The sequence below is a fragment of the Tachypleus tridentatus genome, chromosome 10 (genome assembly GCF_004210375.1).
Source record: "Tachypleus tridentatus isolate NWPU-2018 chromosome 10, ASM421037v1, whole genome shotgun sequence".
Lineage (NCBI taxonomy): Eukaryota > Metazoa > Arthropoda > Merostomata > Xiphosura > Limulidae > Tachypleus > Tachypleus tridentatus.
This window is the reverse complement of record NC_134834.1, coordinates 18,214,638-18,239,796: the sequence shown is the minus strand read 5'-3', so window position 1 is coordinate 18,239,796 and position 25,159 is coordinate 18,214,638. Positions and strand designations below refer to the sequence as shown.

The 25,159-nt window shown below is 38.4% G+C and overlaps 1 protein-coding gene across 2 annotated transcripts in view; it reads left to right on the top strand.

The window, feature by feature from the left end:
- LOC143228825 (nose resistant to fluoxetine protein 6-like) overlaps nt 1-25,159 on the top strand; it is a 91,948-nt gene that overhangs the window by 44,788 nt on the left and 22,001 nt on the right. Inside the window, exons 3-5 of one of the 2 annotated variants that reach the window (XM_076460201.1) lie at nt 16,005-16,099; nt 19,289-19,459; nt 23,793-23,886. In XM_076460201.1, coding sequence (XP_076316316.1) covers nt 16,005-16,099; nt 19,289-19,459; nt 23,793-23,886 — 360 coding nt within the window. Of the gene's footprint in view, nt 1-16,004; nt 16,100-16,510; nt 16,562-19,288; nt 19,460-23,792; nt 23,887-25,159 lie in introns of those variants that run through there. The other variant, XM_076460202.1, reaches the window with a different exon arrangement.

Genomic DNA, 25,159 nt, shown 5'->3' with positions numbered 1-25,159 from the left:
GTGTCTATTGTGAATGAAGACCGTGACAATGTGCAAACTGTTCTGATTGTGTCTATTGTGAATGAAGACCGTGACAATGTGCAAACTGTTCTGATTGTGTCTATTGTGAATGAAGACCGTGACAATGTGCAAACTGTTCTGATTGTGTCTATTGTGAATGAAGACCGTGACAATGTGCAAACTGTTCTGATTGTGTCTATTGTGAATGAAGACCGTGACAATGTGCAAACTGTTCTGATTGTGTCTATTGTGAATGAAGACCGTGACAATGTGACTGTTCTGATTGTGTCTATTGTGAATGAAGACCGTGACAATGTGCAAACTGTTCTGATTGTGTCTATTGTGAATGAAGACCGTGTCTATTGTGAATGAAGATGTGCAAACTGTTCATTGTGTCTATTGTGAATGAAGACCGTGACAATTGCAAACTGTTCTGATTGTGTCTATTGTGAATGAAGACCGTGACAATGTGCAAACTGTTCTGATTGTGTCTATTGTGAATGAAGACCGTGACAATGTGCAAACTGTTCTGATTGTGTCTATTGTGAATGAAGACCGTGACAATGTGCAAACTGTTCTGATTGTGTCTATTGTGAATGAAGACCGTGACTGCAAACTGTTCTGATTGTGTCTATTGTGAATGAAGACCGTGACAATGTGCAAACTGTTCTGATTGTGTCTATTGTGAATGAAGACCGTGACAATGTGCAAACTGTTCTGATTGTGTCTATTGTGAATGAAGACCGTGACAATGTGCAAACTGTTCTGATTGTGTCTATTGTGAATGAAGACCGTGACAATGTGCAAACTGTTCTGATTGTGTCTATTGTGAATGAAGAAGACAGACCGTGACAATGTGCAAACTGTTCTGATTGTGTCTATTGTGAATGAAGACCGTGACAATGTGCAAACTGTTCTGATTGTGTCTATTGTGAATGAAGACCGTGACAATGTGCAAACTGTTCTGATTGTGTCTATTGTGAATGAAACAGACCGTGACAATGTGCAAACTGTTCTGATTGTGTCTATTGTGAATGAAGACCGTGACAATGTGCAAACTGTTCTGATTGTGTCTATTGTGAATGAAGACCGTGACAATGTGCAAACTGTTCTGATTGTGTCTATTGTGAATGAAGACCGTGACAATGTGCAAACTGTTCTGATTGTGTCTATTGTGAATGAAGACCGTGACAATGTGCAAACTGTTCTGATTGTGTCTATTGTGAATGAAGACCGTGACAATGTGCAAACTGTTCTGATTGTGTCTATTGTGAATGAAGACCGTGACAATGTGCAAACTGTTCTGATTGTGTCTATTGTGAATGAAGACCGTGACAATGTGCAAACTGTTCTGATTGTGTCTATTGTGACAAATGATTGTGTCTATTGTGAATGAAGACCGTGACAATGTGCAAAGACCGTGACAACCGTGACAATGTGCAAACTGTTCTGATTGTGTCTATTGTGAATGAAGACCGTGACAATGTGCAAACTGTTCTGATTGTGTCTATTGTGAATGAAGACAGACCGTGACAATGTGCAAACTGTTCTGATTGTGTCTATTGTGAATGAAGACCGTGACAATGTGCAAACTGTTCTGATTGATTGTGAATGAAGACCGTGTGCAAACTGTTCTGATTGTGTGAATGAAGACAGACGTGACAATGTGCAAACTGTTCTGATTGTGTCTATTGTGAATGAAGACCGTGACAATGTGCAAACTGTTCTGATTGTGTCTATTGTGAATGAAGACCGTGACAATGTGCAAACTGTTCTGATTGTGTCTATTGTGAATGAAGACCGTGACAATGTGCAAACTGTTCTGATTGTGTCTATTGTGAATGAAGACCGTGACAATGTGCAAACTGTTCTGATTGTGTCTATTGTGAATGAAGACCGTGACAATGTGCAAACTGTTCTGATTGTGTCTATTGTGAATGAAGACCGTGACAATGTGCAAACTGTTCTGATTGTGTCTATTGTGAATGAAGACCGTGACAATGTGCAAACTGTTCTGATTGTGTCTATTGTGAATGAAGACCGTGACAATGTGCAAACTGTTCTGATGACAATGTGTTCTATTGTGTCTATTGTGAATGAAGACCGTGACAATGTGCAAACTGTTCTGATTGTGTCTATTGTGAATGAAGACCGTGACAATGTGCAAACTGTTCTGATTGTGTCTATTGTGAATGAAGACCGTGACAATGTGCAAACTGTTCTGATTGTGTCTATTGTGAATGAAGACCGTGACAATGTGCAAACTGTTCTGATTGTGTCTATTGTGAATGAAGACCGTGACAATGTGCAAACTGTTCTGATTGTGTCTATTGTGAATGAAGACCGTGACAATGTGCAAACTGTTCTGATTGTGTGACCTATGCTGTTCTGATTGTGTCTATTGTGAATGAAGACCGTGACAATGTGCAAACTGTTCTGATTGTGTCTATTGTGAATGAAGACCGTGACAATGTGCAAACTGTTCTGATTGTGTCTATTGTGAATGAATGAAGACCGTGACAATGTGCAAACTGTTCTGATTGTGTCTATTGTGAATGAAGACCGTGACAATGTGCAAACTGTTCTGATTGTGTCTATTGTGAATGAAGACCGTGACAATGTGCAAACTGTTCTGATTGTGTCTATTGTGAATGAAGACCGTGACAATGTGCAAACTGTTCTGATTGTGTCTATTGTGAATGAAGACCGTGACAATGTGCAAACTGTTCTGATTGTGTCTAGAACCGTGACAATGAAGACCGTGTGCAAACTGTTCTGATTGTGTCTATTGTGAATGAAGACCGTGACAATGTGCAAACTGTTCTGATTGTGTCTATTGTGAATGAAGACCGTGACAATGTGCAAACTGTTCTGATTGTGTCTATTGTGAATGAAGACCGTGACAATGTGCAAACTGTTCTGATTGTGTCTATTGTGAATGAAGACCGTGACAATGTGCAAACTGTTCTGATTGTGTCTATTGTGAATGAATGAAGACCGTGACAATGTGCAAACTGTTCTGATTGTGTCTATTGTGAATGAAGACCGTGACAATGTGCAAACTGTTCTGATTGTGTCTATTGTGAATGAAGACCGTGACAATGTGCAAACTGTTCTGATTGTGTCTATTGTGAATGAAGACCGTGACAATGTGCAAACTGTTCTGATTGTGTCTATTGTGAATGAAGACCGTGACAATGTGCAAACTGTTCTGATTGTGTCTATTGTGAATGAAGACCGTGACAATGTGCAAACTGTTCTGATTGTGTCTATTGTGAATGAAGACCGTGACAATTGCAAACTGTTCTGATTGTGTCTATTGTGAATGAAGACCGTGACAATGTGCAAACTGTTCTGATTGTGTCTATTGTGAATGAAGACCGTGACAATGTGCAAACTGTTCTGATTGTGTCTATTGTGAATGAAGACCGTGACAATGTGCAAACTGTTCTGATTGTGTCTATTGTGAATGAAGACCTGTTCTGATTGTGTCTATTGTGAATGTGACAAACTGTTCTGATTGTGTCTATTGTGAATGAAGACCGTGACAATGTGCAAACTGTTCTGATTGTGTCTATTGTGAATGAAGACCGTGACAATGTGCAAACTGTTCTGATTGTGTCTATTGTGAATGAAGACCGTGACAATGTGCAAACTGTTCTGATTGTGTCTATTGTGAATGAAGACCGTGACAATGCAAACTGTTCTGATTGTGTCTATTGTGAATGAAGACCGTGACAATGTGCAAACTGTTCTGATTGTGTCTATTGTGAATGAAGACCGTGACAATGTGCAAACTGTTCTGATTGTGTCTATTGTGAATGAAGACCGTGACAATGTGCAAACTGTTCTGATTGTGTCTATTGTGAATGAAGACCGTGACAATGTGCAAACTGTTCTGATTGTGTCTATTGTGAATGAAGACCGTGACAATGTGCAAACTGTTCTGATTGTGTCTATTGTGAATGAAGACCGTGAATGACAACCGTGACAATGTGCAAACTGTTCTGATTGTGTCTATTGTGAATGAAGACCGTGACAATGTGCAAACTGTTCTGATTGTGTCTATTGTGAATGAAGACCGTGACAATGTGCAAACTGTTCTGATTGTGTCTATTGTGAATGAAGACCGTGACAATGTGCAAACTGTTCTGATTGTGTCTATTGTGAATGAAAACAGACCGTGACAATGTGCAAACTGTTCTGATTGTGTCTATTGTGAATGAAGACCGTGACAATGTGCAAACTGTTCTGATTGTGTCTATTGAATGAATGAAGACCGTGACAATGTGCAAACTGTTCTGATTGTGTCTATTGTGAATGAAGACCGTGACAATGTGCAAACTGTTCTGATTGTGTCTATTGTGAATGAAGACCGTGACAATGTGCAAACTGTTCTGATTGTGTCTATTGTGAATGAAGACCGTGACAATGTGCAAACTGTTCTGATTGTGTCTATTGTGAATGAAGACCGTGACAATGTGCAAACTGTTCTGATTGTGTCTATTGTGAATGAAGACCGTGACAATGTGCAAACTGTTCTGATTGTGTCTATTGTGAATGAAGACCGTGACAATGTGCAAACTGTTCTGATTGTGTCTATTGTGAATGAAGACCGTGACAATGTGCAAACTGTTCTGATTGTGTCTGAATGAAGACCGTGTGACTGTTCTGATTGTGTCTATTCTGAATGAAGACCGTGACAATGTGCAAACTGTTCTGATTGTGTCTATTGTGAATGAAGACCGTGACAATGTGCAAACTGTTCTGATTGTGTCTATTGTGAATGACAGACCGTGACAATGTGCAAACTGTTCTGATTGTGTCTATTGTGAATGAAGACCGTGACAATGTGCAAACTGTTCTGATTGTGTCTATTGTGAATGAAGACCGTGACAATGTGCAAACTGTTCTGATTGTGTCTATTGTGAATGAAGACCGTGACAATGTGCAACTGTTCTGATTGTGTCTATTGTGAATGAAGACCGTGACAATGTGCAAACTGTTCTGATTGTGTCTATTGTGAATGAAGACCGTGACAATGTGCAAACTGTTCTGATTGTGTCTATTGTGAATGAAGACCGTGACAATGTGCAAACTGTTCTGATTGTGTCTGAATGAAGACCGTGACAATGTGCAAACTGTTCTGATTGTGTCTATTGTGAATGAAGACCGTGACAATGTGCAAACTGTTCTGATTGTGTCTATTGTGAATGAAGACCGTGACAATGTGCAAACTGTTCTGATTGTGTCTATTGTGAATGAAGACCGTGACAATGTGCAAACTGTTCTGATTGTGTCTATTGTGAATGAAGACCGTGACAATGTGCAAACTGTTCTGATTGTGTCTATTGAAGACCGTGAATGCAAACTGTTCTGATTGTGTCTATTGTGAATGAAGACCGTGACAATGTGCAAACTGTTCTGATTGTGTCTATTGTGAATGAAAGACCGTGACAATGTGACAATGTGCTGTTCTGATTGTGTCTATTGTGAATGAAGAGACCGTGACAATGTGCAAACTGTTCTGATTGTGTCTATTGTGAATGAAGACCGTGACAATGTGCAAACTGTTCTGATTGTGTCTATTGTGAATGAAGACCGTGACAATGTGCAAACTGTTCTGATTGTGTCTATTGTGAATGAAGACCGTGACAATGTGCAAACTGTTCTGATTGTGTCTATTGTGAATGAAGACCGTGACAATGTGCAAACTGTTCTGATTGTGTCTATTGTGAATGAAGACCGTGACAATGTGCAAACTGTTCTGATTGTGTCTATTCTGAATGAATGAAGACCGTGACAATGTGCAAACTGTTCTGATTGTGTCTATTGTGAATGAGACCGTGACAAGACTGTTCTGATTGTGTCTATTGTGAATGACAGACCGTGACAATGCAAACTGTTCTGATTGTGTCTATTGTGAATGAAGACCGTGACAATGTGCAAACTGTTCTGATTGTGTCTATTGTGAATGAAGACCGTGACAATGTGCAAACTGTTCTGATTGTGTCTATTGTGAATGAAAACAGACCGTGACAATGTGCAAACTGTTCTGATTGTGTCTATTGTGAATGAAGACCGTGACAATGTGCAAACTGTTCTGATTGTGTCTATTGTGAATGAAGACCGTGACAATGTGCAAACTGTTCTGATTGTGTCTATTGTGAATGAAGACCGTGACAATGTGCAAACTGTTCTGATTGTGTCTATTGTGAATGAAGACCGTGACAATGTGCAAACTGTTCTGATTGTGTCTATTGTGAATGAAGACCGTGACAATGTGCAAACTGTTCTGATTGTGTCTATTGTGAATGAAGACCGTGACAATGTGCAAACTGTTCTGATTGTGTCTATTGTGAATGAAGACCGTGACAATGTGCAAACTGTTCTGATTGTGTCTATTGTGAATGAAGACCGTGACAATGTGCAAACTGTTCTGATTGTGTCTATTGTGAATGAAGACCGTGACAATGTGCAAACTGTTCTGATTGTGTCTATTGTGAATGATTGTGTCTATTGTGAATGAAGACCGTGACAATGTGCAAACTGTTCTGATTGTGTCTATTGTGAATGAAGACCGTGACAATGTGCAAACTGTTCTTATTGTGTCTATTGTGAATGAAAACAGACCGTGACAATGTGCAAACTGTTCTGATTGTGTCTATTGTGAATGAAGACCGTGACAATGTGCAAACTGTTCTGATTGTGTCTATTGTGAATGAAGACCGTGACAATGTGCAAACTGTTCTGATTGTGTCTATTGTGAATGAAGACCGTGACAATGTGCAAACTGTTCTGATTGTGTCTATTGTGAATGAAGACCGTGACAATGTGCAAACTGTTCTGATTGTGTCTATTGTGAATGAAGACCGTGACAATGTGCAAACTGTTCTGATTGTGTCTATTGTGAATGAAGACCGTGACAATGTGCAAACTGTTCTGATTGTGTCTATTGTGAATGAAGACCGTGACAATGTGCAAACTGTTCTGATTGTGTCTATTGTGAATGAAGACCGTGACAATGTGCAAACTGTTCTGATTGTGTCTATTGTGAATGAAGACCGTGACAATGTGCAAACTGTTCTGATTGTGTCTATTGTGAATGAAGACCGTGACAACCTGTTCTGACATGAAGACCGTGACAATGTGCAAACTGTTCTGATTGTGTCTATTGTGAATGAAGACCGTGACAATGTGCAAACTGTTCTGATTGTGTCTATTGTGAATGAAGACCGTGACAATGTGCAAACTGTTCTGATTGTGTCTATTGTGAATGAAACAGACCGTGACAATGTGCAAACTGTTCTGATTGTGTCTATTGTGAATGAAGACCGTGCAAACTGTTCTGATTGTGTCTATTGTGAATGAAGACCGTGACAATGTGCAACTGTTCTGATTGTGTCTATTGTGAATGAAGACCGTGACAATGTGCAAACTGTTCTGATTGTGTCTATTGTGAATGAAGACCGTGACAATGTGCAAACTGTTCTGATTGTGTCTATTGTGAATGAACTGAAGACCGTGACAATGTGCAAACTGTTCTGATTGTGTCTATTGTGAATGAAGACCGTGACAATGTGCAAACTGTTCTGATTGTGTCTATTGTGAATGAAGACCGTGACAATGTGCAAACTGTTCTGATTGTGTCTATTGTGAATGAAGACCGTGACAATGTGCAAACTGTTCTGATTGTGTCTATTGTGAATGAAGACCGTGACAATGTGCAAACTGTTCTGATTGTGTCTATTGTGAATGAAGACAGACCGTGACAATGTGCAAACTGTTCTGATTGTGTCTATTGTGAATGAAGACCGTGACAATGTGCAAACTGTTCTGATTGTGTCTATTGTGAATGAAGACCGTGACAATGTGCAAACTGTTCTGATTGTGTCTATTGTGAATGAAGACCGTGACAATGTGCAAACTGTTCTGATTGTGTCTATTGTGAATGAAGACCGTGACAATGTGCAAACTGTTCTGATTGTGTCTATTGTGAATGAACCGTGACCTGTGACAATGAAGACCGTGACAAACTGTTCTGATTGTGTCTATTGTGAATGAAGACCGTGACAATGTGCAAACTGTTCTGATTGTGTCTATTGTGAATGAAGACCGTGACAATGTGCAAACTGTTCTGATTGTGTCTATTGTGAATGAAGACCGTGACAATGTGCAAACTGTTCTGATTGTGTCTATTGTGAATGAAGACCGTGACAATGTGCAAACTGTTCTGATTGTGTCTATTGTGAATGAAGACCGTGACAATGTGCAAACTGTTCTGATTGTGTCTATTGTGAATGAAGACCGTGACAATGTGCAAACTGTTCTGATTGTGTCTATTGTGAATGAAGACCGTGACAATGTGCAAACTGTTCTGATTGTGTCTATTGTGAATGAAGACCGTGACAATGTGCAAACTGTTCTGATTGTGTCTATTGTGAATGAAGACCGTGACAATGTGCAAACTGTTCTGATTGTGTCTATTGTGAATGAAGACCGTGACAATGCAAACTGTTCTGATTGTGTCTATTGTGAATGAAGACCGTGACAATGTGCAAACTGTTCTGATTGTGTCTATTGTGAATGAAGACCGTGACAATGTGCAAACTGTTCTGATTGTGTCTATTGTGAATGAAGACCGTGACAATGTGCAAACTGTTCTGATTGTGTCTATTGTGAATGAAGACCGTGACAATGTGCAAACTGTTCTGATTGTGTCTATTGTGAATGAAGACCGTGACAATGTGCAAACTGTTCTGAACTGTTTGATTGAATGAATGAAGACCGTGACAATGTGCAAACTGTTCTGATTGTGTCTATTGTGAATGAAGACCGTGACAATGTGCAAACTGTTCTGATTGTGTCTATTGTGAATGAAGACCGTGACAATGTGCAAACTGTTCTGATTGTGTCTATTGTGAATGAAGACAGACCGTGACAATGTGCAAACTGTTCTGATTGTGTCTATTGTGAATGAAGACCGTGACAATGTGCAAACTGTTCTGATTGTGTCTATTGTGAATGAAGACCGTGACAATGAATGAAGAAGACCGTGACAATGCAAATCTGTTCTGATTGTGTCTATTGTGAATGAAGACCGTGACAATATGCAAACTGTTCTGATTGTGCCTATTCTGAATGAAAACAGACCGTGACAATGTGCAAACTGTTCTGATTGTGTCTATTCTGAATGAAAACAGACCGTGACAATGTGCAAACTGTTCTGATTGTGTCTATTGTGAATGAAGACCGTGACAATGTGCAAACTGTTCTGATTGTGTCTATTGTGAATGAAGACCGTGACAATGTGCAAACTGTTCTGATTGTGTCTATTGTGAATGAAGACCGTGACAATGACAAACTGTTCTGATTGTGTCTATTGTGAATGAAGACCGTGACAATGTGCAAACTGTTCTGATTGTGTCTATTGTGAATGAAGACCGTGACAATGTGCAAACTGTTCTGATTGTGTCTATTGTGAATGAACCGTGACAAGACCGTGACAATGTGCAAACTGTTCTGATTGTGTCTATTGTGAATGAAGACCGTGACAATGTGCAAACTGTTCTGATTGTGTCTATTGTGAATGAAGACCGTGACAATGTGCAAACTGTTCTGATTGTGTCTATTGTGAATGAAGACCGTGACAATGTGCAAACTGTTCTGATTGTGTCTATTGTGAATGAAGACAGACCGTGACAATGTACAATCTGTTCTGATTGTGTCTATTGTGAATGAAGACCGTGACAATGTGCAAACTGTTCTGATTGTGTCTATTGTGAATGAAGACCGTGACAATGTGCAAACTGTTCTGATTGTGTCTATTGTGAATGAAGACCGTGACAATGTGCAAACTGTTCTGATTGTGTCTATTGTGAATGAAGACCGTGACAATGTGCAAACTGTTCTGATTGTGTCTATTGTGAATGAAGACCGTGACAATGTGCAAACTGTTCTGATTGTGTCTATTGTGAATGAAGACCGTGACAATGTGCAAACTGTTCTGATTGTGTCTATTGTGAATGAAGACCGTGACAATGTGCAAACTGTTCTGATTGTGTCTATTGTGAATGAAGACCGTGACAATGTGCAAACTGTTCTGATTGTGTCTATTGTGAATGAAAGACCGTGACAATGTGCAAACTGTTCTGATTGTGTCTATTGTGAATGAAGACTGTTCGTGACAGACCGTGACAATGTGCAAACTGTTCTGATTGTGTCTATTGTGAATGAAGACCGTGACAATGTGCAAACTGTTCTGATTGTGTCTATTGTGAATGAAGACCGTGACAATGTGCAAACTGTTCTGATTGTGTCTATTGTGAATGAAGACCGTGACAATGTGCAAACTGTTCTGATTGTGTCTATTGTGAATGAAGACCGTGACAATGTGCAAACTGTTCTGATTGTGTCTATTGTGAATGAAGACCGTGACAATGTGCAAACTGTTCTGATTGTGTCTATTGTGAATGAAGACCGTGACAATGTGCAAACTGTTCTGATTGTGTCTATTGTGAATGAAGACCGTGACAATGTGCAAACTGTTCTGATTGTGTCTATTGTGAATGAAGACCGTGACAATGTGCAAACTGTTCTGATTGTGTCTATTGTGAATGAAGACCGTGACAATGTGCAAACTGTTCTGATTGTGTCTATTGTGAATGAAGACCGTGACAATGTGCAAACTGTTCTGATTGTGTCTATTGTGAATGAAGACCGTGACAATGTGCAAACTGTTCTGATTGTGTCTATTGTGAATGAAGACCGTGAAACAGACCGTGAATGTGACCGTGATTGTGTCAATGAATGAAGACCGTGACAATGTGCAAACTGTTCTGATTGTGTCTATTGTGAATGAAGACCGTGACAATGTGCAAACTGTTCTGATTGTGTCTATTGTGAATGAAGACCGTGACAATGTGCAAACTGTTCTGATTGTGTCTATTGTGAATGAAGACCGTGACAATGTGCAAACTGTTCTGATTGTGTCTATTGTGAATGAAGACCGTGACAATGTGCAAACTGTTCTGATTGTGTCTATTGTGAATGAAGACCGTGACAATGTGCAAACTGTTCTGATTGTGTCTATTGTGAATGAAGACCGTGACAATGTGCAAACTGTTCTGATTGTGTCTATTGTGAATGAAGAAGACCGTGACAACCGTGACAATGCAAACTGTTCTGATTGTGTCTATTGTGAATGAAGACCGTGACAATGTGCAAACTGTTCTGATTGTGTCTATTGTGAATGAAGACCGTGACAATGTGCAAACTGTTCTGATTGTGTCTATTGTGAATGAAGACCGTGACAATGTGCAAACTGTTCTGATTGTGTCTATTGTGAATGAAGATAGACCGTGACAATGTGAAAATGTTCTGATTGTGTCTATTGTGAATGAAGACCGTGACAATGTGCAAACTGTTCTGATTGTGTCTATTGTGAATGAAGACCGTGACAATATGCAAACTGTTCTGATTGTGTCTATTGTGAATGAAAACAGACCGTGACAATGTGCAAACTGTTCTGATTGTGTCTATTGTGAATGAAGACCGTGACAATGTGCAAACTGTTCTGATTGTGTCTATTGTGAATGAAGACCGTGACAATGTGCAAACTGTTCTGATTGTGTCTATTGTGAATGAAGACAGACCGTGACAATGTGCAAACTGTTCTGATTGTGTCTATTGTGAATGAAGACCGTGACAATGTGCAAACTGTTCTGATTGTGTCTATTGTGAATGAAGACAGACCGTGACAATGTGCAAACTGTTCTGATTGTGTCTATTGTGAATGAAGACCGTGACAATGTGCAAACTGTTCTGATTGTGTCTATTGTGAATGAAGACAGACCGTGACAATGTGCAATCTGTTCTGATTGTGTCTATTGTGAATGAAGACCGTGACAATATGCAAACTGTTCTGATTGTGTCTATTGTGAATGAAGACCGTGACAATGTGCAAACTGTTCTGATTGTGTCTATTGAATGAACCGTGACAATGTGCAAACTGTTCTGATTGTGTCTATGTGAATGAATGAAGACCGTGACAATGTGCAAACTGTTCTGATTGTGTCTATTGTGAATGAAGACCGTGACAATATGCAAACTGTTCTGATTGTGTCTATTCTGAATGAAAACAGACCGTGACAATGTGCAAACTGTTCTGATTGTGTCTATTGTGAATTTAGATAGACCGTGACAATATGCAAACTGTTCTGATTGTGTCTATTGTGAATGAAGACCGTGACAATGTGCAAACTGTTCTGATTGTGTCTATTGTGAATGAAGACCGTGACAATGTGCAAACTGTTCTGATTGTGTCTATTGTGAATGAAGACCGTGACAATGTGCAAACTGTTCTTATTGTGTCTATTGAATGAAAACAGACCGTGACAATGTGCAAACTGTTCTGATTGTGTCTATTGTGAATGAAGACCGTGACAATGTGCAAACTGTTCTGATTGTGTCTATTGTGAATGAAGACAGACCGTGACAATGTACAATCTGTTCTGATTGTGTCTATTGTGAATGAAGACCGTGACAATGTGCAAACTGTTCTGATTGTGTCTATTGTGAATGAAGACCGTGACAATGTGCAAACTGTTCTGATTGTGTCTATTGTGAATGAAGACCGTGACAATATGCAAACTGTTCTGATTGTGTCTATTCTGAATGAAAACAGACCGTGACAATGTGCAAACTGTTCTGATTGTGTCTATTGTGAATGAAGACCGTGACAATGTGCAAACTGTTCTGATTGTGTCTATTGTGAATGAAGACCGTGACAATGTGCAAACTGTTCTGATTGTGTCTATTGTGAATGAAAACCGTGACAATGTACAAACTGTTCTGATTGTGTCTATTGTGAATGAAGACCGTGACAATGTGCAAACTGTTCTGATTGTGTCTATTGTGAATGAAGACCGTGACAATGTGCAAACTGTTCTGATTGTGTCTATTGTGAATGAAGACCGTGACAATGTGCAAACTGTTCTGATTGTGTCTATTGTGAATGAAGACCGTGACAATGTGCAAACTGTTCTGATTGTGTCTATTGTGAATGAAGACCGTGACAATGTGCAATCTGTTCTGATTGTGTCTATTGTGAATGAAGACCGTGACAATGTGCAAACTGTTCTGATTGTGTCTATTGTGAATGAAGACCGTGACAAAATGCAAACTGTTCTGATTGTGTCTATTGTGAATGAAGACAGACCGTGACAATGTACAAATTGTGTCTGTTCTGATTGTGTCTATTGTGAATGAAGACCGTGACAATGTGCAAACTGTTCTGATTGTGTCTATTGTGAATGAAGACAGACCGTGACAATGTGCAAACTGTTCTGATTGTGTCTATTGTGAATGAAGACCGTGACAATATGCAAACTGTTCTGATTGTGTCTATTCTGAATGAAAACAGACCGTGACAATGTGCAAACTGTTCTGATTGTGTCTATTATGAATGAAGACCGTGACAATGTGCAAACTGTTCTGATTGTGTCTATTGTGAATGAAGACCGTGACAATGTGCAAACTGTTCTGATTGTGTCTATTTGTGAATGAAGACCGTGACAATGTGCAAACTGTTCTGATTGTGTCTATTGTGAATGAAGATAGACCGTGACAATGTGCAAACTGTTCTGATTGTGTCTATTGTGAATGAAGACCGTGACAATGTGCAAACTGTTCTGATTGTGTCTATTGTGAATGAAGACCGTGACAATATGCAAACTGTTCTGATTGTGTCTATTGTGAATGAAAACAGACCGTGACAATGTGCAAACTGTTCTGATTGTGTCTATTGTGAATGAAGACCGTGACAATATGCAAACTGTTCTGATTGTGTCTATTGTGAATGAAGACAGACCGTGACAATCTACAATCTGTTCTGATTGTGTCTATTGTGAATGAAGACCGTGACAATGTGCAAACTGTTCTGATTGTGTCTATTGTGAATGAAGATCGTGACAATGTGCAAACTGTTCTGATTGTGTCTATTGTGAATGAAGACCGTGACAATATGCAAACTGTTCTGATTGTGCCTATTCTGAATGAAAACAGACCGTGACAATGTGCAAACTGTTCTGATTGTGTCTATTGTGAATGAAGACCGTGACAATATGCAAACTGTTCTGATTGTGTCTATTCTGAATGAAAACAGACCGTGACAATGTGCAAACTGTTCTGATTGTGTCAATTGTGAATGATAACCGTAATAAAATGCAATCTGTTCTGATTGTGTGTATTGTGAATGAAGACCGTGACAATGTGCAAACTGTTCTGATTGTGTCTATTGTGAATGAAGACCGTGACAATGTGCAAACTGTTCTGATTGTGTCTATTGTGAATGAAGACCGTGACAATATGCAAACTGTTCTGATTGTGTCTATTTTGAATGAAAACAGACCGTGACAATGTGCAAACTGTTCTGATTGTGTCAATTGTGAATGAAGACCGTGATAATATGCAAACTGTTCTGATTGTGTCTATTGTGAATGGAGACAGACCGTGACAATCTACAATCTGTTCTGATTGTGTCTATTGTGAATGAAGACCGTGACAATGTGCAAACTGTTCTGATTGTGTCTATTGTGTGAAGATCGTGACAATGTGCAAACTGTTCTGATTGTGTCTATTGTGAATGAAGACCGTGACAATATGCAAACTGTTCTGATTGTGCCTATTCTGAATGAAAACAGACCGTGACATTGTGCAAACTGTTCTGATTGTGTCTATTGTGAATGAAGACCGTGACAATATGCAAACTGTTCTGATTGTGCCTATTCTGAATGAAAACAGACCGTGACAATGTGCAAACTGTTCTGATTGTGTCTATTGTGAATGAAGACCGTGACAATATGCAAACTGTTCTGATTGTGTCTATTCTGAATGAAAACAGACCGTGACACTGTGCAAACTGTTCTGATTGTGTCAATTGTGAATGATAACCGTAATAATATGCAATCTGTTCTGATTGTGTCTATTGTGAATGAAGACCGTGACAATGTGCAAACTGTTCTGATTGTGTCTATTGTGAATGAAGACCGTGACAATGTGGAAACTGTTCTGATTGTGCCTATTGTGAATGAAGACCGTGACAATATGCAAATTGTTCTGATTGTGTCTATTTTGAATGAAAACAGACCGTGACACTGTGCAAACTGTTCTGATTGTGTCAATTGTGAATGAAGACCGTGATAATATGCAAACTGTTCTGATTGTGTCTATTGTGAATGGAGACAGACCGTGACAATCTACAATCTGTTCTGATTGTGTCTATTGTGAATGAAGATCGTGACAATGTGCAAACTGTTCTGATGATGTTTATTGTGAATGAAGACCGTGATAATGTGAAAACTGTTCTGATTGTGTCTATTGTGAATGAAGACAAATCGTGACAATGTGCAAACTGTTCTGATTGTGTCTGTTGTGAACGAAGACAGACCGTGACAATGTGCAAACTTGCATCGAGTATCTTTTTTGTAACTCAAACTCAGCCACGGTCACAGAAAAATACATGCACTTGTCTGTGACGTAGCATCTCTTTGACCTATAGAATTCTCATTTAGTTTGTATATATATATATAGAAACCTGTAATCTCAAGGTTTCTCTCCAAACTACTGGTGATTTTTCGTTATAATATTACCAATTTGTAATGGACTCTTTAAATACTACACGTAGGATTACCACTAGTTTAATCTGATCACCTAATAACACCAAATAATTATCAATTATTTTTGCCATATTTTTTAATTAACTTATATTACATATTATATTATTTTATTATTATCATTAATACCTAAACAGCTGCTAATTAAGTTAATTAAATATAGTTATTTTCTAATTCTGATGGTATGGGTTCAAAAATCTCGTTATAACAACAAAAACAAAGCAACTTGAGAAAATCTTTATTTAATAATTTCTTTCAAATGAAAGAAGATCACAATTTAAAAAATCCTTATAAGGGTTAATCTCTATTTTATTTTTCTCTATTATACAGTGGACTACTGGGAACAATTCTGGTTCTTCTGACTGCATCAACGGTATTAGAATTGTATTACATCTGGTGGAAGGATCAGCCAATCCAAAAACAAGGTAAGCTGGGAACGATGCTAGAATTGCATTACATCTGGTGGAAGGATCAGCCAATCCAAAAACAAGGTAAGCTGGGAAAGATGCTAGAATTGCATTACATCTGGTGGAAGGATCAGCCAATCAACAAACAAGGTAAGCTGGGAAAGATGCTAGAATTGCATTACATCTGGTGGAAGGATCAGCCAATCAACAAACAAGGTAAGCTGGGAACGATGCTAGAATTGTATTATATCTGGTGGAAGGATCAGCCAATCGGAAAACCAGGTAAGCTGGGAACGATGCTAGAATTGTATTACATCTGGTGGAAGGCACAGCCAATCGGAAAATAAGGTAAGCTGGGAACGATACTAGAATTGTATTACATCTGGTGGAAGGATCAGCCAATCGGAAAACAAGGTAAGCTGAGAACTTTACTACAATTGTATTACATCTGGTGAAAGGATCAGCCAATCCAAAAACAAGGTAAGCTGGGAACGATGCTAGAATTGTATTATATCTGGTGGAAGGATCAGCCAATCGGCAAACAAGGTAAGCTGGGAACGATGCAACAATTGTATTACATCTGGTGGAAGGCACAGCCAATTGAAAAATAAAGTAAGCTGGGAACGATACTAGAATTGTATTACATCATGTAGAAGGATCAGCCAATCGGAAAACAAGGTAAGCTGGGAACGATGCTAGAATTGTATTACATCTGGTGAAAGGATCAGCCAATCCAAAAACATGGTAAGCTGAGAACTTTACTGGAATTGTATTACATCTGGTGGAAGGATCAGCCAATCCAAAAACATAGTAAGCTGAGAACCTTACTAGAATTGTATTACATCTGGTGGAAGGATCAGCCAATCCAAAAACATGGTAAGCTGAGAACTTTACTAGAATTGTATTACATCTGGTGGAAGGCACAGCCAATTGGAAAATAAACTAAGCTGGGAACGATACTAGAATTGTATTACATCTGGTGGAAGGATCAGCCAATCGGAAAACAAGGTAAGCTGGGAACAATGCTAGAATTGTATTACATCTGGTGGAAGGATCAGCCAATCCAAAAACATGGTAAGCTGAGAACTTCACTAGAATTGTATTACATCTGGTGGAAGGGTCAGCCAATCCAAAAACAATGTAAGCTGGGAAAGATGCTAGAATTATATTACATCTGGTGGAAGGATCGGCCAATCCAAAAACATGGTAAGCTGAGAACTTTACTAGAATTGTATTACATCTGGTGGAAGGATCAGCCAATCCAAAAACAAGATAAGCTAAAAACGATACTAGAATTGTATTACATCTGGTGGAAGGATCAGCCAATCCAAAAACATGGTAAGCTGAGAACTTTACTAGAATTGTATTACATGTGGTGGAAGGATCAGCCAATCGGAAAACAAGGTAAGCTGGGAAAGATACTAGAATTGTATTACATCTGGTGGAAGGATCAGCAAATCGGAAAACAAGTTAAGCTCGGTACGATGCTAGTATTTTTTCATCTGGTGGAAGGATCAGCCAATCCAAAACCAAGGTAAGCTGGGAACGATACTAGAATTGTATTACATCTGGTGGAAGGATCAGCCATTCCGAAAACAAGGTAAGCTCCATCTTACAACAAAATCAAACGTCTTAGTTGCTACTCTAAACACTCTTTCTTACAACAGAATTAACACACTTTCTACTCTAAACACTGTTTCTTACAACAGGAACAAGATACTCTCTACTCTAAAAACTGCTTCATACAACAGGAACAAGACAGTTTCTACTCTAAACACTGCTTCATACAACAAAAACAAGACAGTTTCCACTCTAGACACTGCTTCATACAACAAAAACAAGACAGTTTCTACTCTAAACACTGCTTCATACAACAGGAACAAGACAGTTTCTACTCTAAACACTGCTTCATACAACAAAAACAAGACAGTTTCTACTCTAAACACTGCTTCATACAACAAAAACAAGACAGTTTCCACTCTAGACACTGCTTCATACAACAAAAACAAGACAGTTTCTACTCTAAACACTGCTTCATACAACAGGAACAAGACAGTTTCTACTCTAAACACTGCTTCATACAACAAAAACAAGACAGTTTCTACTCTAAACACTGTTTCATACAACAGGAACAAGACAGTTCTACTCTAAACACTGTTTCTTACGACAGGAACAAGAAACCTTCTACTCTAAACATTGTTTCTTACAACAGGAACAAGATACTCTCTACTCTAAAAACTGTTTTATACAACAGGAACAAGACAGTTTCTACTCTAAACACTGCTTCATACAACAAAAACAAGACAGTTTCTTCTCTAAACACTGCTTCATACAACAGGAACAAGACAGTTTCTACTCTAAACACTGCTTCATACAACAAAAACAAGACAGTTTCTACTCTAAACACTGCTTCATACAACAGGAACAAGACAGTTTCTACTCTAAACACTGCTTCATACAACAAAAACAAGACAGTTTCTACTCTAAACATTGTTTCTTACAACAGGAACAAGACAGTTTCTACTCTAAACTCTGCTTCATACAACAAAAACAAGACAGTTTCTACTCTAAACACTGTTTTATACAACAGGAACTAGACAGTTTCTACTCTAAACACTTCTTCATACAACAGGAACAAGACAGTTTCTACTCTAAGCATTGTTTCTTACAACAGGAACTTTCAACTTTGAAACCATTTGCTTTTTATAAAAAGAAAAACACATCAGTTTTATACGTAGTAGGATATTGAACATTCTAACCAAAGACATCACCATTTAAAATAATATTTGCAACATCAGAAACAAATACGTGCGCTATTTAGAACACATTATGTCCAATCAAATATTGCGTAATTTCTATTCAAAGGATTGTATTCAACAATAAAAGCTGCTAGTTACCTAGATCAGTATGTTCTACACCAGAAACCATGTAAATGACAATTTAACCCCGAAGAAGGACGTGTTGTGTTACTTGTAGTTTTGGATTTCTTTAGTGTACCACTCTGCATTTGAGAGTATATTCTGATTTTATAGGGAACAACTACTATTCCCTTAGACGTGTTAATAATTTACTTTTAAAGTTTTCACACAATTATTTTAAACAGTTGAAATGATTAAACCACTTTATTTTTAAAACAGTGGATACTAGGAACGTCCCTCAGTTGTTTATTTAGTTGTTATATAATTTTTTAAACTAATATTCTTACAGGTCAAGCAGTACAGTTGATGACCACTTTCTCCGTTTATTCAAATGCCAAGAACCTCTTTAATGTCAGTTCTTCTTCAAAAACTTTGCGTGCTTTACATGGTATGAAGGTTTTCAGTATCAATTGGGTCATCTTAGGACACACCTATATCTACGTCAACTTTCAAGCGTTCCGTAAGTCTGTTACTTATCTCATTATACGGTCTTCTCGAGAACCTGTAACTATGTTATGTTACTCATCTAGGTTTAATAAAGCTGAATGAATCACCGTCTCAAGTTTTATTTTACACGTCCAAATTTATGTTAGGATCTCAAGTTCCATTTTAAATGTCTTGTCTTATCGCTTGAGCCAGGTTAATTGCATTATATTAAGGGTAAAATAACTTATTTAAAGTGTGCTAGTTACAAGGGTGTTTATTCCCAAAATCTAGAAATGACTGACCAGAGTACCTCGTTCGTTTAACTTCTGTTCTGGTCTGTTGACCGTCAATTGTTAACAAACAGGTGAAATGAAGCCAGACAGAATTGTTTTTTATTTTAATGAATGATCTTTTGTTATAGATCCTGAAGAGCCATCTTTAATCTGTTTAATCATGGTTTTAAGTAACATAAATTGTTCCCCCAACCAAGTGGTACAGGAATAATTCTGTGGGCTTAAATCAGACACAGCATATATATCTCATTGTGTAGCTTTGTGCTTAACGAAAAACAAAGACACGTTGGTGTTAAAATTTGCCAATAATTTTACAAATTTTGAATTTCAGAACGTTTTTCGCAACATTTGCCAAAATAATTAGTATTTGAGTAGCGCCAAAGCTCCAAGAGATGGTTCTGCTTTACAAAACAAAAAACTGTTATTTTTGAAGTAGTTCAGTGAAATAATAACAACAACAAAGCTACTACAGTGATTTTAAACAATGAATAGAACTTAACAACAACATGGTTAAAACTAAATAAAACAAGTTTGTTTGTTTTTAATTTCGCGCAAAGCTATCTGTGCTAGTCGTCCCTAAATTAGCAGTGTAAGACTAAAGGGAAGGTACCTAGTCATCACCACCCACCGCCAACTCTTGGGCTACTCTTTTACCAATGCATAGCGTGATGGATCGTCACCTTATAATAACCCCGCGGCTGAAGTGCGAACAAGTTTGGTGCGACGAGGATTCGAACCCGCGACCCTCAGATTACGGAGTCGAACGTCTTAACCCACATGGCCATGCAGGACCGGCAAGATAAGTTACAAAGATGTCTCTTAAAATTCATAACACTAGTTACTCACAAGACAACTGTCATTAATTAGGTTAGTGGATTCACATGCTGGCAGTAATTATGAAACTTCTAAAGTCTTTACGAGGATTGCGCAGTTAGAGCGATCTTGTCTAATATTGGTTCATATAATCTGTTTGTTTCAGCCACGGTATAAAGACCAGCCAGCCAATAGTTAACATTGTTCCTTTGCCACTTAAGCCATCCCAGAGTACTGTTAATCCGATTATTTAAAGTACGAATTACAATGTCACAAAAAAAAACAAACCATTCTCTACTATAGGAGTCACCCAGTGTGACAGTAGTAGTTTTACGGACTTGCAACGTTAGAATCCGAGGTTCGGTTCTCCGAGATGGACATAGCAAATATTCCAATGTGGTTTTGCGCTAAAAATAAACAAACCCTCCTATGGTGGCCGTTGGTGCGCAGTAAGTGTGACTGTCAGATCTCAATATTTGATTGGTTGGTTGATTGTATTAGAACTAAGCACAGAGCTACACAATGGGCTACATATCGAAACTCACCATATAGCGGTATGAGTCCGCAGACATACCGCTGTGCCACTGGAGTTGTTACCCAAGAGCTGACAGCGCATGTTTGTGGACTGGATTCCTTCCGTTTAGTATATCAGGTCAAAATTATGGACAGCTACAGTGTATGTACAGATACTCTTGTATAGATTTGCTCGAAATTTATAAAAATAATAATAGCTATTGGTGCCGAAGGTCTGAGTTAACTGAATATTTGAAACAATGTAATGTAGAAGATACATGAATGATATAATTTCGTTAATTTTAAACACGCTGTGCACGAGGATGACACATGTATGTCAATATCAAATTCACTACAACTTCCAATTACCATTTTGGGCGCTATTATTCATAGTGGAAACAGGTGTTGCTGAAACAAAATGATTCGAGAAAAACTACGAGTTTTTGTTCTAATTCTGCTAGTTTTACAACAGCTTAGTTTAAGTTGAACCCAGTTAGTGTTCTAATTCATCGAGCGTATAAATAAACCAGATTACTTTGGTATGAGATTGTTACTGCTTCTGCGCAAAGCTATACGATGGGCTATTTTGCTCTTTGTCCAAATGAACAATCTAACCCGTGATTTAATGTTATATTGACGGCTTCAAGTTCTGCGTATAAGAGTGAGCGTTTTAAATTATACTGAACTGACCACTAGGTAGCGATAACTTTTCAGCTCAATCCAAGCACTGGCCTCAAGACGAATTTCGTGTTGTGCACACTTACGTTGGTTATATTAGAAGCGTTAGAAAAAAGTAGTGAAAAATCTCTGACGTTTTACAAATAATTGACATTCAGAAATAAACAGTGCATGTGTATAAGAAGGATAGGAATGTGAAGTGATAAAACATAGAAATGAGACTTTTAGAAAAAAATCATCTTTATAATATATGGAAGTAATTTATTAACTGGGCAATGTTTCGAACAAACGCTATTTTTCAAGCCAGAAACAATCCTGTCTGTTAATGACAATTATTCCGTTTTTTATTGTGTTTCTTTATTTCGCGCAAAGCTACACGAGGACTATCTGCGCTAGCCGTCCCTAATTTAGCGGTGTAAGACTAGAAAGAAGGCAAATAGTTATCATTACCCACCGTCAACTCTTGGGCTACTCTTTTACCAACAAATAGTGGGATTGACCGTCACTATATAACGCCCCCACGGGTGAAATTGCGAGCATGTTTGGTGCGACAGGGATTAGACCCTCAGAATACGATTCGAACGCCTTAATCACCTTGACAAATGCAGGAAGGAGACAGAAGACACATTATTTAGCTAGCTGGAGTATCCCTCCGCCAGACGAAATTATGTAAGTTCCAAATTAATGACAGGTTATCCTCGGGCATGAAAAGTTGTTTTCAGTATACGTACTTGTACAAAAAAAAAATCACCAGTGAAAAATCTGAAAAATACAAAATGTGAAATCGCCAGTTTTCATTCACATCAAACGTCTATAAAAACTGCAAAATGGAAAATCTTTATGTAGCCCCACACGGACCTCAGAAATCCGTGCAAATTTTTGCGAAGATCCATTAGCACCCTGCGAAACAATTACGTGGTCATACAACGGACACAACTATTACAGATACACAAGTTCTCGTGGTTCTGTTTCGCGTTCTATCCTGTTTTCGTATTTTGTATCATTTCAAAACCTTCCTGTGATTGTCATCGACCGACAGGTTTGTTTCTGGTTTTGAAAATAGCTTTGTTTGTTTGTTTTTTGTATTTCGCACAAAGCTACTCGAGGGCTATCTGTGCTAGCCGTCCCTAATTTAGCAGTGTAAAACTGGAGGGAAGGCAGCTAGTCATCACCACCCACCGCCAACTCTTGGGCTACTCTTTTACCAACGAATAGTGGGATTGACCGTAACATTATAACGTCCCCACGGTTGAAAGGGCGAGCATGTTTGGCGCGATGGGGAATGCGAACCCGCGACCCTCGGATTACGAGTCGCACGCCTTAACACGCTTGACCATGCCGGGACCTTGAAAATAGCGTTTGTTCGAAACGTCGCCAGGTAAATAAATGAATTCCATAATTTTTCCAAGTGGTTTTACGTTAACATTGGTGGTTATATATTCGTTTTAATTCGTACACAGTTGCATGTTGATCTATGATGAGTAGAGAGCCTTGTAGATATATTAACCACGTGACCTTTACGTCATAAATATGTCTTGTTCTGATTGGTTGACAGATTAGTTCATTCAAATCAAATGTAAGTCTACATAATACGTTGATTTTTAAACAGAATGTTTTTCCCATACTTCCCATCTGAATGAAATATAAACATTTTTATCAAGAGGTTGACTGTCGAGTTTCGTAATATTTGTTGTCTCACTGTAATGATTCTCTCCTCGGTTGACTAGGGCCCGGCACGGCCAAGCGCGTTAAGGCGTACGACTCGTAATCTGAGGATCGTGGGTTCGAATCCCCGTTGCATCAAACGTGCTTGCCCTTTCATCCGTGGGGGCGTTATAATGTGACGGTCAATCCCACTATTCGTTGGTAATAGTTGGCGGTGGGGGGTGATGACTAGCTGCCTTCCGTCTGGTCTTACACTGCTAAATTAGGGACGGCTAGCACAGATAACCTTCGTGTAGCTTTGCGCAAAAACCAAACCAAAATAGTTTGTCATAAAATAGTGTAGGACGAAAATGTTTTTCTGGTATCGATAATTATTTATAAAAACTGCAATTTTGTTTTTTTAAGGGAACCTGGAAAGAACCGCAGATTTTCGCAGCGATTTTGCATTCCAAGTGATATGTAACGGATTTCTCTCAGTGGACACTTTTTTCTTCTTAAGGTAATAAAAGTTAATGTTTTCTTACGGACGACGCCAGAAATGTATTCTTGTAGTTTTAAGTATATTAAACCAAGCAATGAAACTCTAATCGATGTATCGAAACTCTTGAAATATGAATTGGTTACCAGGGTTTCTGTCTCGTCTTTCGTCTTGCCTGAATATTATTTTAACCGTGTTTTGTATAAACTCCGTCATTTATATGTTATGTGTTTATGATTTAAGTACATATTTCTGCACGTTTTGTTTAACTACATAAATATATATATATACATGTTGCACAAACTTCGGTTACATAAAGTAATTTATGAACAAACTGCTGAATATATCTGTTTGTCCATAGACTAAAAGTTCCTATATCGTGATATATTTTCTAGTTTATTTTAATAGTTTTATTTTCGTGTTTGAGAGTTTTTAATTTCAGATCTCACCGATTCGTGACACTTGCATAGCCGACATGATACTAGGCTTAAAAACGTTTGATTTCCTTATCGTAGATTAAGCCTATATATATTTCTTTAATTATAGATTCGTGAGAGATATTCTTATGAATATGTATTTCAATGACCAAGAGTTCTTCTATGTTTCTCAATCCTGAGCTACATCCCCCTGACGATTTTAAAATATAGTGTAAATATGAATTTAAATAAAAAGGTATTTGCTCCCCAGTGGCTCAGCGGTATGTCTGAGGACTTAAAACGCTGAAAACCGGGTTTCGATACCTGTGGTGAGTAGAGCACAGATAGCATATTGAGAAGCTTTGTGCTTAGTTTAAAACAACAACAATGTGCTTAGTTTAAAACAACAACAATGTGCTTAGTTTAAAACAACAACAACGAAAGGTACATGTAAAGTTTAAATTAAGGTAAACGTGGACAAGAAAGTGTTTACAACGTGAATGACATCAGATGTGACACGTCGACCCTATAGTCTGGTGAGAAACCGTTTAGTTTTAAGACACGTACGTATTTAGTTTTGAAATGATGGCCAGAGAAAGAGACCCAGCAAGAGTGCTTCACTCCGCTGTTTTCAGCCGAATGACTGCCACTCTGATTGACCTAAAAGTGGTGAGTTCAACCTTCGATCCGCAGCTCGGCGTGCTAACCTACATATGTCACGCCTGGCCCAAACGAATTTGAACTTATATGAAAGCAAATGCGAAATTTGGTTAAATCAAACCCAATATTACTTTAAAGCATATTCGTGATTAGCTAAAGGCCTTCAATACTGACTTATATTTGGGCTCAGATTAACAATATACTGACTCACGTTAAGA